Source organism: Lampetra fluviatilis, chromosome 20, assembly GCF_964198595.1.
Source record: "Lampetra fluviatilis chromosome 20, kcLamFluv1.1, whole genome shotgun sequence".
In the NCBI taxonomy this organism is placed as follows: Eukaryota; Metazoa; Chordata; class Hyperoartia; order Petromyzontiformes; family Petromyzontidae; genus Lampetra; species Lampetra fluviatilis.
In genome coordinates, this window is record NC_136294.1 from 87010 (window position 1) to 104549 (window position 17540).

General features: G+C 50.8%; 1 protein-coding gene across 2 annotated transcripts in view; it reads right to left on the bottom strand.

The window, feature by feature from the left end:
* Nucleotides 1-17420, bottom strand: part of XPR1 (xenotropic and polytropic retrovirus receptor 1) — a 35132-nt gene extending 17712 nt beyond the window's left edge. For both annotated transcript variants that reach the window (XM_078865215.1, XM_078865216.1), the window contains exons 1-4: nucleotides 17163-17420; nucleotides 16822-16873; nucleotides 1616-1717; nucleotides 264-493 (exon numbers count right to left, since the gene is read on the bottom strand). In XM_078865215.1, coding sequence (XP_078721341.1) covers nucleotides 264-493; nucleotides 1616-1717; nucleotides 16822-16873; nucleotides 17163-17231 — 453 coding nt within the window. In that variant the 5' untranslated portion in view covers nucleotides 17232-17420. The remainder of the gene's footprint in view (nucleotides 1-263; nucleotides 494-1615; nucleotides 1718-16821; nucleotides 16874-17162) is intronic.
* Between the last annotated feature and the right edge of the window lie 120 nt (nucleotides 17421-17540).

Here is a 17540-nt window from a genome sequence, read left to right on the forward strand (position 1 = left end):
CGGTGGTGTAGCGGTTCGCGTGATGCGCTACCAACCTGAAGACACGAATTCGATTCTCACTCACAGCCAACACAAGCAACAATTATCTTAACCTGTCATGGGCCTCCCCTAGGTCGACTCAGCCTCAAACAAGTACCTGGTGAAGTGTGCAAACATTTCCATGAGGTGCAGGCCACCCACCCCTCGTGTGCTGTGCCCGCTAACAAAAGTCTGTTAAGGCTATAGGGGGGGATCTTTGTCTGGTGGTGGTGGTGGCGGGAGACCTGGTAATTCTGCAGCAGGATGAGGCTCAGGTAGAACTCGCTGAAGGCCAGCTTGAGGTCGCGCAAGTTGCGGTGCTGCACGCGCTCCTCGTGCGACACAAACACGTTCTTGCGGCGGCGGAGCAGCGGGGGCGGTGTGGGGGCCAGGGGCCCCTCCCTTTGGGCCTCCAGAGAAGACTGCAGCTCCCCCTGCAGTGTGGAGAAGCCGCGCTGAGCCTCGGCCAGCTTCTCTGAGGACACACACATGCAGGCACATAAGAAGTGTACACATGCAAGTACACGCGCACACAAGCAGGTGTATACCCACAGGCACACGCATACACGCAAGTATACACACGCAGGTACAAGCACAAACGCAGGTGTACACACGAAGATACATGCGCACAAGTAGGTGTACACACGTAAGTACAGGCACACACGCATGTGTACAGATGCAGGTACAGGCACGTAGGTGTAACTATAAACACAAACATGTGTACACATTTAGATACCCCTTGATCTCAAGTGCACCCCATTGATAATCCCTGCTTTCCTTTGATCTGCACCCCTTGATCTTGCCTGATCATCCTTGACCTCACCTGTACTCCCCCCATCTCAAATGCACCCCTTGATTTCACCTGTACCCCCCATGATCTCACCTGCACTCCCTTGATCTCTCGAGCACCCCTTTGATCTCATCTGCACCCCCTTGGCATCAAATGCCCCATGCGCACACGCATGAACATATGTACAGCTCAAGGATAAGGATCTGCAGCAGAAGCATTGCAGTCCAAGGCCGATAGGGGCCACCACTGCACCCAAGCCACCTCCATCGCAGCAGCGCGTTCATCAGCAGCACAGATCCTCGCTCACGATGCACATCGCGTGCGTCGCACACACAAACAACAGACAAGCATACGCACACTACATACACAGTACAACAGTCCAGGACACAGCACATAACTAACACTACACAAACAACAAACATGACGTACACACAAAAAAAAAGATCCCCCTTATAGCCTTAACAGACTGTTGGGGCAAATGTTGTTAGCAAGCACCTATGAAGGCCAGCACGGCACACGAGGGGGTGGGTGGCCAATGCTACACCCGGCCGCTTTTGTCTCCGCAGTGGCAATGTTTACAAACCACATCAGGTACTAATTTGAGGACGAGTCGACCTAGGGGAGGCCCAGGACCGGTTCAGATATTCGTTACTGGTGTTGGCCTTGAGGGGGAATCAAACTTGGGTCGACGGCTTCATAGTGCAGCGTGCGGACCTCTTCACTACCGCTCCCCAAAACTACACAAAGACAAAGACATGCACATCACAGACACAAACACTCACAAACCATGCACGTATTGCAACTCACCAGAGTAGAAGGTGTTGATCTTGGACAGCTCCTTCTCGCATGTCTGGAAAAACTTTTCCTCCACTTTCGCGAAGTACCTACGGATCGTCGCTTCATCTGTGGCTGTACGAAGACAAAAATCCCCCCCAATAGGCTGAACAGACTGTTGCAGCAAGTCCTGTTAGCGAGCACCCATCAGAATGTTTTTTATTTTCAGTACCACGCCCGAGTGCCTTTGTCTCCCTATCTATGTTCATACACCGCACTAGGGACTGATTTTAAGACCGAATGGACCCAGGAGAGGCCCAGGATCAATTTAGAGATTTGTCACCGCGTGGGAATCGAACTGAGGTTACCAGGTTCACAGTATAGCGCGCTAACCTTGACACGATTGCTCCTCATGTACGTGTGTCCATCCAGCGATGCACACTGACACGCGGGCGTGCTTACATAGCAACCACCATTTACCACTAAGTGGTGGTGAAAACACCACCGTACTTGTGCCAGGCTAAGTACACGTGAAGGCAGGCCAGCTTGAATTTTTCAAGCTGGTGCAAGTGTTCTTGTAAGGGGGTTAAGATTTCGCAAGATTAGACAAGGGAGGGTAAAACTGTGGTTGGAACTTTGTATGGAGCGACAAACCATGCAGTTTCCACACAGCACCAAGACAGCACCACCACAGCACAAACACGCCACCCACTCAGCTCTCACACTATACTCAGATTGCACAGTGACAGCATCCACTCAACTAACACGGCACCCAAATAGCAGTCTCAGCTGCACAGATACAGGAGGCGCCGCAAGTGAGGTGGAGCCTGAGCATCACCACTCGTTCCCACAAAGCCGCTGCTACACACTCTCGCCCAGCAACCCCATTCAGACATCGACCACGTTCTCCCAATCGGCACATCGCTCCTAAGTGGGATCAAGTCCACAAGGGGAGCGGTGCTGGTGCCACCAGGGCCACCCAGAGGTTCCTGAAGGCCCGTATGTCGTGTAGGGACATGTTATGTATCGCCGACAACAACAAAAAACCAGGCCAGTGTGGGGCAAATTGTCCATTTGCCACCCCCGTTTGGGTACACAACGCTGCCACTGTGCAGTGAGGATGCCATGCAGCCTCTCACTCCACAAACAGCAGTGGCTACACAAGGCCTCTACCCAAGGCCACCACCACACGGGGCGTCATTGGGGTGGTGACATGGACCAGCGTTCGCTAATTAAGCAGAGGTTTGCAGCTCAAATCCGACAGGCTGCCCTGGTTATTACTGCAGGTGTATGAACCATAAAGATCACTATGCAACGTCTGCTTCGCAGTGATGTCATTCGAAACAAGAAGACCACTGTGTATCAACATCATTGTCTAAATTTGCAAAGTGCTAAAAATTACTCCATATCATTGCCTACTTGCAGCCACACTGGAACGGCTGCTACTAGGGGCACCCTTCCAGATGTTTGAGATGAGAAGTGATTTTTGCGTGTAACGCATTCTTAAACAAATCAACCTGACTATGATCAACACAGCAGAACTCCCACTTGTTTACTCAGGAAAGCCTCACTGAGTCCTGATACGTTTTCAGGAGGGTCCTGCTACGTTTGCACAGTCGGGGGATGACAATCACCGTTCCATAATTAGCGGTGTCATTTTTCAAATGTGGACAAATTTGGACCATGACACCGGCGCACAATGGCGGGACTGCTCTTCTCCGAATGACGTCATGGAATCTTTAACATCCACTGTGAGTGGTGCAGACTGCCCAGATTTCTTTACGATTCACAAGCTCCGAAGTAATAACCACGGCAGCCTGCTGGATTCAAACCACAAACCTGCGTTACAAGTGGCAAAGGCGCTGCCGCTGGGCCGCGTCGCTACTCACAGGCCACGCCAACACGGGCAACGCTCGAGAAGCATTTAAGAAGCGAGTGGGAAGCACGCTGATAACCGCGCCGTGATGTAGCAGCAGCCCCACAATAATGGAGGACGCGTGCTAAATGTTAATAAGGAGCGGAGCCCGGGGGCTTTTAATATCGCGTCCGCGCGCCGCAATAACCGCACCGTGCCCCTCGGGGCAATATCCACTCGCACGCAGTGCCTGGCGGGGAGGGGGAGACCCCTCATTTTCACTGCTACATGGAAAATAGATTAAAATTTTAAACGGCAAATGTAGACAATCTTCAAACTCATTAAAATCGTTGTCACTCCCAACGCCTCCATGGGCACTTGGACGATGAGAAAGGGGAGGAAAGTTATGGATGCAGACTCCTCGTCGTCAGAGACAGGGAAGGGATGACAAAGTCGTCATGATCTTCTTTAGTGTGGAACCCCCAATCAAATCCACTGGCGGTTGTTGGTGGGGAGTGAATGTTACATCCATCATGAGAATCCAAAGTAACCCTCCCCGACCCCCTTCCCCAATCCACTCCCCTACCCTGTACCCACTTCCACATCACCTTCCCTACCCCCCCTCCTATACCCACTCCCAACCTCACTATCTCCCCGAGGGGCCTTCAGGCAGAAATACAACCCCTCCCCCCCCAGAGCAGCGATGCCGATCATCTCCACCCAGTCACACTCATTAAAATCCGCATGGCGCTGGGCAAACACACACAAAGCAACACAAACACACAAAAGATCCCCCGTATAGCCTTAACAAACTGTTGGGGCAAGTGCTGTTGGTGAGCGCCTATGAAGGTGCACAGAGAACAGCAACACACAAACAGCAACACACAAACAGCAACATATCAGGACCTCCGCACAGCACTTTGTTTAATCGCGGGCAGCTGAAACCTGGATTCGAACCCTGGACTTGAGCGGTGCTTGCTCATTGCCATGCCGCGGTATCAGCCGCTGGGCCACCCACTCGGCGCCAATGAATCTGACAAGACAACTCCGCCTGCCACGACGAGGCTGCACAAACCACCTCCATCATCGTCCACAGTCACAAGTGGCCACACAGCCCCCATCCCACACAGCCCCCACCCCCATCTCACACAGCCCCCACCCCCATCCCACACAGCCCCCATCCCACACAGCCCCCACCCCCATCCCACACAGGCCCCACCCCCATCCCACACAGCCCCCATCCCACACAGCCCCCATCCCACACAGCCCCCACCCCCATCCCACACAGCCCCCATCCCACACAGCCCCCACCCCCATCCCACACAGCCCCCACCCCCATCCCACACAGCCCCCATCCCACACAGCCCCCACCCCCATCCCACACAGCCCCCATCCCACACAGCCCCCACCCCCATCCCACACAGCCCCCACCCCCATCCCACACAGCCCCCACCCCCATCCCACACAGCCCCCACCCCCATCCCACACAGCCCCCACCGCCATCGCTCAAAGACGTCCATTAAATGTTTGGTCAGAGCGGCTTCTCCGCAGTCATTTGAATGATGTCCTCTTAACCACACGAGATACAAATCACGGCATTGCTGTCTTCGTAAAACGCACTGCGATAAACGCTGGTTGAGCACACATGTACCATGCATTCACTTGGTCATCGTTTATGTAAATAAGTCAGATTGTGTTGAGTAACAGAATAAGTGCAATTTGCATCCTTCCTATAGCCAACCCTCAACACAAAGCATAACACAAAGCATAACAGTATTTCTGTATAAATTCCATCAGCTACGTATCATTCTAGAAATGCATAATTTCAGCAGCATTGGTTTAATATAGGCAAATTCTGGATCAGTATGAACATTCAGCGTCATATTCGGCAAGCGTGACTGCTGATGAGACACTTATATATATGTATAGATGTATATATAACAGCCCCTTCTTCCCAGAACACATCTTCATAGCACAGAGGTGTGTGCTATGTCGTAGGGGTATTGTCTAAACCGTTGAATGTTCTACATATATTTTTAATGGTCAAAGTGTTTTGGACAAACGTGGTGAGGATTTGTTATTTGTGCTTGTGCACCACTGCCAACGCAGTGTAAATTATTTCTTCTGCAAGCAAGCGGCGCCGGCGTGAGCCGTCATTGTACGAATGCTGCGTTCCAACTGCGGCTTTCAATGCGGACATTGACGGGGGGGGGGGACCGGCCTCGTGCAGATGTGGATGCAACAAGAGGGCTCTCGCTGCCACGGCAACAGTCCCCATGACAACCACGGCAAAGCCACTTCTAGCAGCAGCTGGGGTAAGCAATGATTGCTGCCCAAACAGCAGGCGTCCCACAGGGCCACGCAGGGAGACAGCCAGCGGTCCTGAGAACCCGCTCTGGATGCAGAGACGCAGCCACGACCCGCAGGGAGAGAGGGCAACTGCTCTCGGTCAGCAGCCACTATGAGCTGTCAAGCTGTGCTACACTTTCATTTTTGTTACAGTTGCGGAGAACAAACCCGAAAGCCCAGATTGTCAAGCATCCAGCAACAAACAGCACTATAAAAGTCGAAATAGATCAGTCTTAAACACGTTTCCTGAATGGAGCAGCAATGTTAATATTTAAAGAAGTTGCGGTGAAAGAGAAGATGGGAGGGAATTGCAAAGTTTCGCAGTGCGGGTGTAGAAGCAGAAAGAGAAGCGTATTAGTTACGATGCAACTTATAACGCGCACAACAAGATCTCACGGGCACCAGTGACCGTGATTGAGGCACAGGGCCAGGCTGAGCGTGTCTCAGGAGCCAGGCTTAGTTATGAAAGAGGTGGCGCCTCAGTGTCTCGACAAAGAGGTGGAGATTGAATGCCGCGAAAGTGCAGTGGGATGATGGCCGCGTTCCAGACGGTGCGTGATTTTGGTAGTCAGCATGTGGGTGGGTGATTGGGTGAGTGATTGAGTGCATTGTTGTGACCTGCAATGTAGTCGTTGATCACAGTACGGATGAGATGAAACAGTTAGTTTGGTAGACAGAGTCCTCCACATAAGTAGAGGAATCAATGAGTGAAGTACAGGGGAACAGTAACCATGGTAATGGCGATAGAGGAACAATAAGGCGACTGATGGCTGGAGGGAGCTCATGACTGCTGGACCACCGATCGCTCGGACTACTTTTAGTTGACTTCCATGATGTGTAGTGGTGACGCGACCTCACGGTAGAGCGTTCACTGCTTGTTGTCGACATTCGCGGTCAGCCTCCAGCATGCCGTCCTGGTTGCACTGCTGTGTGTACACGTAGAATACCACTTGCAGTCCGCTTCACTCACAGTGGACGTTAAAGACCCTGTGACTTAATTCGAAAAGTTATTGTGTTCAAAATTTGCTAAATTACACCACAAATTACTTAATCGGCAAACACGAAGCAATTGTTAGCCCCCACGGCAAAAACTGAGCAGGGCCCCTCTGAAAAAGAGTATTGAGACCCAAGTTACTTGCAAATGTGACTATTCTTGTCTCTGGAGTTCTCACCTGGTTAATTAATAGTATACTCCCGTGCGAACAAGCGTAATAACGACGATGAAGATGCTAATCATAATATAAACCCTCGCCATGTCAGTCACTGTGCGCTAAGGGTAACGCTTGCAGCAGGGACGGACTTGCCAACAACGGGCACAGGGCGTGCGGTTGGTGCGAGGGTTTCCATCTTTTCCACTGTTGACCACACACAATTCTCAGTCAGCACCAGGTCTGTAATCATAACTGTGCAGTTTCCTGAGAAAAAGTTCGACACAGCAACAACGGTACCAGCTCTCAGTACAAATGAATCAATGTCACCCCGACACAGATACCAACTCCCGAACTATCCGGCTCAAACCGGGACAGGTGGCAACCCGCGTTGGTGCGGGGCTGCAGGCTTGCTCAATGTGTAAATGAGCGCTTCCGAGGGACGGTGCGTGGTCTCTATGGTGACGTCTTATTATCTTCTCTCCCCACTCCCAAATGACGGCGATTGGCCGAGCTCATCGCACATGGAAGGGTGCACACACAAAGGCAGGCAAGCAAAACAAGAGACAAAGATCCCCCGTATAGCCTGAACAGACTGTTGGGGCAAGTGCTGTTAGCGAGCACCTATGAAGGCCGGCACGGCACACGGAGGGGGTGGGTGGCCAACACCACGCCCGGCCGCCTTTGTCTCCCCAGTGGCGATGTTTATACACCACACCAGGTACTCCTTTGAGGCTGAGTCGACCTAGGGGAGGCCCAGGACCGGTTCAGATAATCGTCACTGTTGTTGGCCATAAGCGGAAATCGAACTCGGGTCGTCGGGTTCGTAGCGCAGTGCACTAACCACTACACTACCGCAAGCACGAACACGCACATAAACGGTTCACAAACGATCACACACACTCGCATACACAATCACGTCCAATTACATGCTCACAACCACAAAACTCGCGTGCACACAACACATGTGTACACTCACAACAAACACGTATACCTCCGATTAGCACGATTGGCTACGTATGGTGCGAAAGAAGTTGAACATACATACCGACATACCACCACAAGCACAATTCAAACGTGCATACCCACACACGCACACAACAAGCATGTGCATATACACGAATTTTTTTTAATAGACATACACATATGCACACAAATGTACCCACACACATGCCCGCCCACACGTGCACACATGTACACATATACATAAGACAAATATTCCCCCATATAGGCTTAATAACCTGTTGGGGCAAGGTCGCTCAGATGCGCGCGCACACGCCCCAACAGAAACGCACACCATCGTTCATCAGCCTCTCAAATCCGCAGGAATATTCACAGAAGCCTTCTTCACACATCTCTGCAAACCTCCGTGCAAAACACAAGCAGAACAAAACCTGCATGCGATTCTCCAATAGGGGTGGCAGGAGGAATGCTGTTGCCAGAGAAACGGTGAAAATCAACCACTGGAGCAGAGGCACGAGTGGCTGAGCTGACGCCGCCAGCACGGGTCCAGTTGTGAGCACCATTACTATTCCTGGCTGCCGCTCACTCGACAATGAAGGTCGATTTCGATTCCCCGAGCTCCCCCCCCAATACCCAGTCAGCAGCCGTGCACAGAGAGACACTGGGAGATGCATGTAGACCCACCACTCTCTGACATAATGTGGCTGTTGAACGATAAACCGGTAACCATTTTAATAATTGGTTACCGGTTCCGAAAGTCAGGAACAAGTAATTGATTCAAGTGGGGTGTGAGTAACGAACGCCCCAATTGGTACGCGCGGACGCACAAACCGCACGGTGCAGGCCGAAGTCACAGCGTGGCATGTGGCCTACTCTTCCACCCTGACCAGACGTCTTAGAAGACGTGGGCACAACCACACTTTACCCAGCATACACGTGCTCTGCCGATCATAGGATGATGATTTAAGATACTTGTCATTGTTTCAACTGCCAAGCCAGGAGCTGTAATTTAACCCGGCGACCTCTGGATGGAAAGTGAAGAACAGGTCTGTCGGAAAGACAGACATGGATTCTCAATGAAAAAGGTAAAAATTATATTGTTATTGGGATTACATGGAGCAATTATCGCCCTCTACTGGATGACTATGTCCCCTTGCAGGACCATACTGAGAACTGCCATTGGGAGAGCCATACTCTTAGGTTATTTCGGTAAAGTCACGTAGGTAAAAAATAAAATTAATAAAAGTAGTAATAGAAATAAAATAATAAATCACGACGTTTCGGAGGCAACACACGAGCTCCCGCAGCCGCAGTGCCGCAAATTACAAGTGTTGCCTCCGAAACGTCGTGATTTATTTAATTGTATTACTATTATTACTTTTATTAATTTACATTTTATTTTTTACCTACGTGACTTTACCGAAAAAACCTAAAACTATGAATCCTTGCAGTCACGAAAGCTTCAAATCTCGAATTGTGAGAGCCCTTCAAATGTTTGAGATGATGTGTGATGCAAGTCACACATCACGTGCAGAGTGCTCCGAGCTGCTCGAGCAAAAGCAAATTCTTAAATGTGTCAATGCAACGAGTTGGTAAACAACCCTCATAAATTCTACAGCCGCGCCAAGTCCCACAGCAGAGGAGGCCGACACTCAATGGGTAAACTGCTGCTGTGGACTTCCACCCCTCCTCCCACAGTCCCTCCCTGCAGTCACCACTTGGCAGAATTTACATATTGACGAGCGGCCGCTATTAACGAGCTCCCGCAGCCGCAGCGCCGCAAATTACAAGCGATCATCACCTGCGGCACAAAGCTCTCGCTATTCAGCTGCAAGCCCCCCCCCCCTCTCCCTCCCCTTCTTTCCCTCTCCTCCTCCTCTCTCGTCTCCCCTCCTCCTTCCCTCTCCCTCCTTACCCCCCGACCTCCTCTCAACTCCTCTCTCCCCTTCTCCCCCCATCTCATCTCTCCCTCCCTCTATCCCTACTTTCAAACCACGGTTGGGCACATACGGTGCGAAAGAAGTTCAACATGCATACATAACAGCTGCAACGACACAAGGCCACTCGGCTTCAGTGGCGACAGAACGAAGAGAACCACGATATTAGCCAAACACGGTAACAATTCCCCATGAATATTATGATTACTACTGCACCATTAGAAGGCAGAAATGTTTCCTCTAGGATGCTTCACGATAAATAACCTTGTTCAGACGGCGCCGGTCTCTCCCCACGAGGACCAAAGGGTGCGTCTCGTGCGGAGCTGCAGCGCTCGCCGGTGCAGTGGGGCCACTGCAGGCGACACGAGCGCCGCTGGGGCGCGTGGACGGCAGTGGGGTAGCGAGGTGGCCCAGCAGCAACGGCTTTGCCGCTCGTGGGAGACCTTCGTGGTTCCATCTGGCAGGCCGCCGTGGTTAATACTGGGGTGTGCATTTCACGATTGATATTTGGGTTAGGCTATGTAATAATCGAACCAAATGTATGCTCTAAGACCCTTCACCACCTGACACAGCCAAACTAATTAAATTGCCAAGTGTACAAGAATATATCCAGGAAGTCTGAATAACTGGATTTTGTTCCAACTTCCTGGTTTATGTCCAGAAGATGCTTGATGAAGTTTCAAGCGAAATGTATTCACATTTGGTTGAGAATTGTTCTTCGCCTTACCCACGGTGAGCTGAAACAACAATTGGCACGTGACAATATCATTTGTTTGAATGTCAGGTGGTATAGGGTCTTACGACAGAAATTTGATCAAATCATTGTGGCCTAACCCAAAAATCTATTATGAATCATAATATTGGCTGTAAAATCCTCCATGTTAAGTTAACTGCGGTGTATTTTAACCATAACGTACTGTGCCTGTCTGCTTCACTCTGTGGATGTTCAAGATCCCATAACGTTGTTCAAAGAAGGGCAGACCACTGTGGTCCAAATTTGCCAAACATCAACAATTACACTTTTACAATTACATGACTCAGAAACACATCACAATCGATCTCCCCCGTACTGTGAACATTTAACAGGACCCCCTCCTCAACAACAGTCTTGATACTCAGTGAGGGGTTCCTGGTCAACAAGTGTAATTCTAATAAGTACTAGCCACATCTGTCACTGTGGATGCTGTGTAACAGTTCCAACAGTGGGAGAACCTCATGGCAGAAACGACAGGAGCTCAGTGCCACCAGCGCTGATGAGAGAAGCGCTTGGATCAGCATAAGCGACAGGCAGCACAAAGCAGCACACCACCCACACACGCAAGCCAGTGAGGTCATGGGGTCGACCGATGAGGTAATCAAGGCACAAGCTTCCCTGCTGGGGTCACAGGGCAGCGTCATGCCTGCCAATCACAGCCAATGCAAAAAGCTTTCCTGTCCCATCCACCTCCAAAGACAAAGCAGAACAAAGGGGAAAAACCTGATGATAGCAGTAATCATTGCTGCAGTGGCGTTTCATGGCACCATGCGCACCATCACATTCCGCCACGCACACAATACATACCACCACACACATCATACACACCACCTTACACTACAAAAACATCACACACACCACCGCACACAACCATGCACACGATACACCAGACACACCATCACATGCACGATACAACAACCGCCATTCGCCACTAAGTGGCGGTGACGTCACCACGACGCTTGCGCCAGGCCATGTGCACCTTGAGGCCACGTGAAGTGTCGAACGCCCGCTGGCAGGAGGTCATGGGGCAGACCCAGATGCCACGGGTCGACTGAGATGACCGAGATGACTGGCTGATGCACCACCTGTGCCCTTCTGTGCCAACTTGCTGTGCTTTAGCCACCCGGCGCTCCGCTCGTTGTTGTGAGCGTCGCTCCTCCGCCCTCCATTGTTGTTGGAGGGCGACTGCCTCCAACTACCCAGTAGCGTCCTTCACGAGCCTCCTCCAGAGGCCGATCTTGACACCGCTGGTACCAGTCATCGGCAAGTCCACTCAGCTCCAAGTCCTCCTGTACCACATCACTCCATCTCTTCTCTAGACCTTGCCACGCCCGTTTAGCCCCCTCGATCCGGCCAAACAAAAGCTGTTTAGGCATGCGGTGGCTGGGCATGCGGGCTACATGACCCAGCCAACGCAGCCTTGCCTGCTGGAGGAGCTCACCGATGGGACTTTGCCCAGATCTTTCAAGGATTTGTGAGCTCCTCACACAATCCAGCCTGGTTAAACCCAGGATGGATCGTAGGCAGGCCAGCCTAAATGTTTCGAACCGGCGAAGATGCTCCATTAGGGGGGTCCACGTTTCGCAAGTGTAGAGAAGGGAGGGAATGACTGTGGCCGAGAAGACCTGAAGCTTCGTGCGGAGTGACAGACCAGGTAGCTTCCATACAGCGTTACGCAACCGATGAAAAGATATTGCCGCTCGACTGATTCAAAGTGAGACCTCTGCTGTTAAACTGATACACGATACACACCACTATGCACACCACACAATATGCACACCACCATACACCAGACACCCTACACACACCCCCATATTTGGAAAACCGTTACCTATAACTTAAAGCTTAAAAGTACATATACAGTACATTCATATTTGTCTACCAACATCAATAAGTCACAGTAAATGAGTTACTTCCTGCTTAAATGAGCATTGAGGTGGTGCTCATATCCTGATTACAGCGAGTTTCACACGCAGGAAGAGCACACAAGTGTTGTCATCACATCTACTCCTCGATTTAAGGAACGAAACAGGAGGATTTCTTTCTAGATTTGAAGCTTTCGTGACTGCAAGGAATCATCTTCTTAGGTTTTTTCGGTAAAGTCACGTTTACCGAAAAAACCTAAGAAGAGGATTTCTCCATAAATCTGGCTGTCGCCTGATGAAGCTAGTTGTAAGTACTGGTGAAACGTCGTACTCAGATTGTAAATGTTGTGGCTTTGTTCTCCAACACACCGGTCTGTTGTACTAGAGACGAATTGGCACGTTCTGTTTACGTGACAAACCTTACTAATTGGCTGTGTCGGGTGGTGGCGGGTTTAACGACACATTTATATATTTACGCGATCTAACCCCAAAAAACCTCCATTATGGCCGATTACAGCGCTTGGCCACGTTGAGGCCATCCATAGGACGACAACCAGTTGACTTCCCCAAGAAGTTATAATCATTGTGTCGACCCCACCGTAAGGAAGATGGGCTGAGTCAACCCCGCAAATACGTACAGTGCGAAAGAAGTTCAATATCCGTACAAATATGATTTGAACTGAGAACCTTCTGATTTCATGGGACCTCCTTTGCCAGTACCAAAATACACTAAGAGGGGTTTTCCCCTTTTTTCTGGCAACAAAACTGACACCTTTTTCAAGGCGCCTTTTGGCGTCATCTGGTCGAACACCATATGAGACTAGGCTCTAAATGAAAGCTGTCTCTGGTGTGGACCAATCAGTTTCAAGGACAATGCATACATTATCAGAGTATTGTTTTTTGTTTGCATTTGACTGCAAGTATTGTGGTTAATGCAAACATGATTCCTTGCAAAAGGTGTCAGTTTTGTTGCCAGAAAAAAGGGGAAAAACCCTATTAGTAAACCTTCTGATTGTGTGTCGCTCGCTCTACCACGTAGCCGGCATAGTAATACATAACAGGACATGGTAATACAAGACGTAGTAATACATAACATGACATAATAATAGATGACATAGTATTACATGATATTGTAATACGTGACATCGTAGGCATCAGCCTGCCACTGCGGGTGTACAATTGCTGAATTCCGCATCAGTAAATCTCGCTTTGATTGTCTCCCCACGTAAGTGTTTTTCTGTTTCAATCACGGCAACTGCGTTGCCTTCTCTTGGCTCTCTGTATCTCTGAATGTCACGTTAGAAAAACACCGTTAAAAACAACCACGACGTCCCGATATATACCACCAGACAATACGGCCCCATACAAAGACGCCCCATATAGCCTTAACAGGCTGTAGGAGCAAGGGCTGTTAGCGAGCACCTATGAAGGCCGGCAGGGTACACGAGGGGGTGAGTGGCCAGCACCAAGCCCGGCCGCCTTTGTCTCCCTCGTGATGTTTACACACCGCACCAGGTACTCACACACCACAAACGAGACGCACAAATCACACCCCACATACACCCCCAATAAACACATTAGCACACCAACGAAACACAAACATTACCACCACATGATTAACATCACCACACATGACACACATGATACAACACACACATATCCTCAGCCCTGGTGTACACGTGCTATGCTGGCTGTGCCTCAGGCTGCAATTTCCTGTGCGCGTGTAACGGGGCGGCTTTCCGCTCGACCGGACAAAGACTCGCGATTTGCAATCGCGCAGAGGAGCTCGCAGAGCCACCGAGGGGATGGGCAGCCCCCCATCCCCGCCCACAAGCCGCTCGCTCGATAGCAAAACACACAACATGGCTTTCCCATTAGAGGCACGATCCATTATTGATGGGCACGTGGTCGTCCAGCAAGGGCTCGCGGTGCCGCGGAAACTCCTCGGGTGGGTATGAACAAGTCGGCAGAGAGAGCGAGAGAATACAGAAGAAGCAGGAGAAGATTTGGGAGAGGGAGACTGGGTGGTGTTGCCACGAGTGAAAGAAGCAAAGTGCCACCGAAACGGCGATGCTCCATCACTCTGCTACACAACAAGCCCTGCAATGCAGTTCATTTTGGTCCGATTTCTATTCAGTTTTTTTTGTTCCAATTTCTATTTGGTTTTATCTGCCTTGACTTTAATTTGGTTGTCATTAGCCTACATATGTTCTCTGAATCATGTATTCTCTCTTTCTGTCTCTCAAGATAATATTCACACACACATTGTTTTCACATTTAAAAGTTTTGTTCTATATTTTATTAGGGTTCTTTTTAAAGCTAGTTGCTGAGCACAGGCCCACAGGCCCAAAACGTCAAACGGCCAGCAACAAATAGCATTATCAAAGTTGTAATAGAAAAAAGTGACGAAGTGACTTGAATTAAGTAGGCGTATTATAAAAACTTTGGAAAAGGACGATGGGAGGTTATTCCAAAGTGGATCAAGCAGAAAGATCAGTGTTGTGACCTGTTCTGCGAATGAGTGGGTAGGTGAGTGTCTGTGTGATTGTGACCTGCAGTGTGGTAGACCGAGTGGTCAACATGGGTGGATGAATCGGTGAGTGATGTTCACAGGACCAGTAACCATGGAGTGGAGTGATAGAAGAGTTATAAGGAGGGTACTGCCCGCGAGTGAGTGACTGCAGTGAATGCTGGATCAACACACCAGGCTGCTTTACATTGAATTGGATCAAATGCAGTGAGGTAGGAACTCGGTGCTCCATCCCAGACATTGGCTTCCGCTTCTGGCCTGGCAGGGAGCTCCACTGCCAAGCAGGCACCACGCATCGCCACTCGTCTCGAGTTCAAACATAACTCAACACTGGAATCAACAACAGTTGACTGAGAGATGTTTTTCCTAGGGTGGGAAATAGATGTGAAAACTGGTGCAGCATTTGCTTGTGTTGAACCAATGCAGCTTGACTCGGCACTCCCAGAAGGCCGTGCGACTGATGGGATGTGGAAAAAATACTTGCCTTTTTTATGTTGAGGAAAAGATATTGAAAGCAGGAAATTGTTTGCTTATAATATTCTGTTATTCTCCATAACAACATGAATGTTAAAACTTAAGGAAGTGTATAATGTGTTGTTAACACTGTCCCACAGGCCTCGTGTGTAATGTGTATGTCAATGTGTGTGTTGTGTACATCAATGTGTGTGTTGTGTATTTCAATGGCAGATGCCCAGGGCCTTGAAGCCTGACACCCAGAGCTGCTGAAGTGTGAGTTTGGGTGCCAAGTCGACCCACATTGCTGTTGCACTGGGCGCAGAGGGAGAGAGAGGAGACACTCGCAAGGCCCTGGAAGTGGGGCCGCTGCGCTGAGCTCAGATTGCCACGGAAGGGCTTGCACCATTTATAGCCCAAACCTCATAGACCAGAAATTACATTCGCTGCGCCCTGCAGTTACAACACAAAACACGCAAGCAGATCAAAAGACCACATGCAAACACAACTCAAGGAAACACATCACACCAAAATAACACACAAAAACAACACAGGCAAACACACAAAGCAATGCACGTAAACAAGAAATCACCAATACACAACACGTATACACAGCACACCACAACAACAACACGTAAACACAGCACACCACCACAACACGTAAACACACCACACCACAACAACACGTAAACACAGCACACCACCACAACACGTAAACACAGCACACCACCACAACACGTAAACACACCACAACAACAACACGTAAACACACCACAACAACAACACGTAAACACAGCACACCACCACAACACGTAAACACAGCACACCACCACAACACGTAAACACAGCACACCACAACAACAACACGTAAACACAGCACACCACCACAACACGTAAACACAGCACACCACCACAACAACACGTAAACACACCACAACAACACGTAAACACAGCACACCACAACAACAACACGTAAACACAGCACACCACAACAACACGTAAACACAGCACACCACAACAACAACACGTAAACACAGCACACCACAACAACAACACGTAAACACAGCACACCACAACAACACGTAAACACAGCACACCACAACAACAACACGTAAACACAGCACACCACCCCTCACCACACCACCCCTCACCACACCACCCCTCACCACACCACCCCTCTCACCACACCACCCCTCTCACCACACCACCCCTCTCACCACACCACCCCTCTCACCACACCACCCCTCACCACACCACCCCTCTCACCATACCACCCCTCTCACCACACCACCCCTCTCACCACACCACCCCTCACCACCCCACCCCTCACCACACCACTCCAGTCACCACCCCGGTCAGGACAAACGCTGCTGCCGCCCGCCTACCTTCTGGCGCCGGCGCCTGGTCGTGGGCGGCGTAGAGCGTCTGCTTGAGCGCCTGCAGAGGGGAGAGGACGGGACGCGGGTCACAGACGCGGGTCACAGACGCGGGTCACAAGGGGGGCAGGGGCAGCAGCAGAGCCGTGGGGCAGCAGCCTCGACCTCGAGTGACCCTGTAGCCCTTATCCCCGCACCACTGTCCCCCGACCCCTCGCTTCTCAACCAGTGCCCCTCACCCTGTACCCTTGACCCGCTACCCCTCAAGCCTCACCACCCTCTACCCCTTCCTAACTCTACAACACCCCTCACCCCTCACCCTGCACCCCCTCAAGCCGGATTGCCCGCACCTCGTACTGGATGTACTGTTTCCGCCACTCGGGTGTGATGTGCGCGGACAGATGCTCGGCGAACTTCATGGCTCAGCCCCGCGTCTCCCTCCCGACCCTCAGCGTCTCTCTCCGTGTCCCAGCCTCTCTCCTCGTCTCCCTCCGTGTCCCCGCGTCTCTCTCCGTGTCCCCCGCCTCTCTCTCCGTGTCCCCCGCCTCTCTCCCGACCCTCGGCGGCGTCTCCTCCCGCGGTTCTCTCCTCCTCCTCGCTCCGGGGCTGTTTCATATTTCCCCGCGCGCATCGGCCGGGAAGCCCTGCCGCCTCACGCGTGATTGGTCAGCGTTAGTGGAGGAGGCGAAGCCACGTTGATATTCAGCCAATGGCTGCGTGTTAAGTGC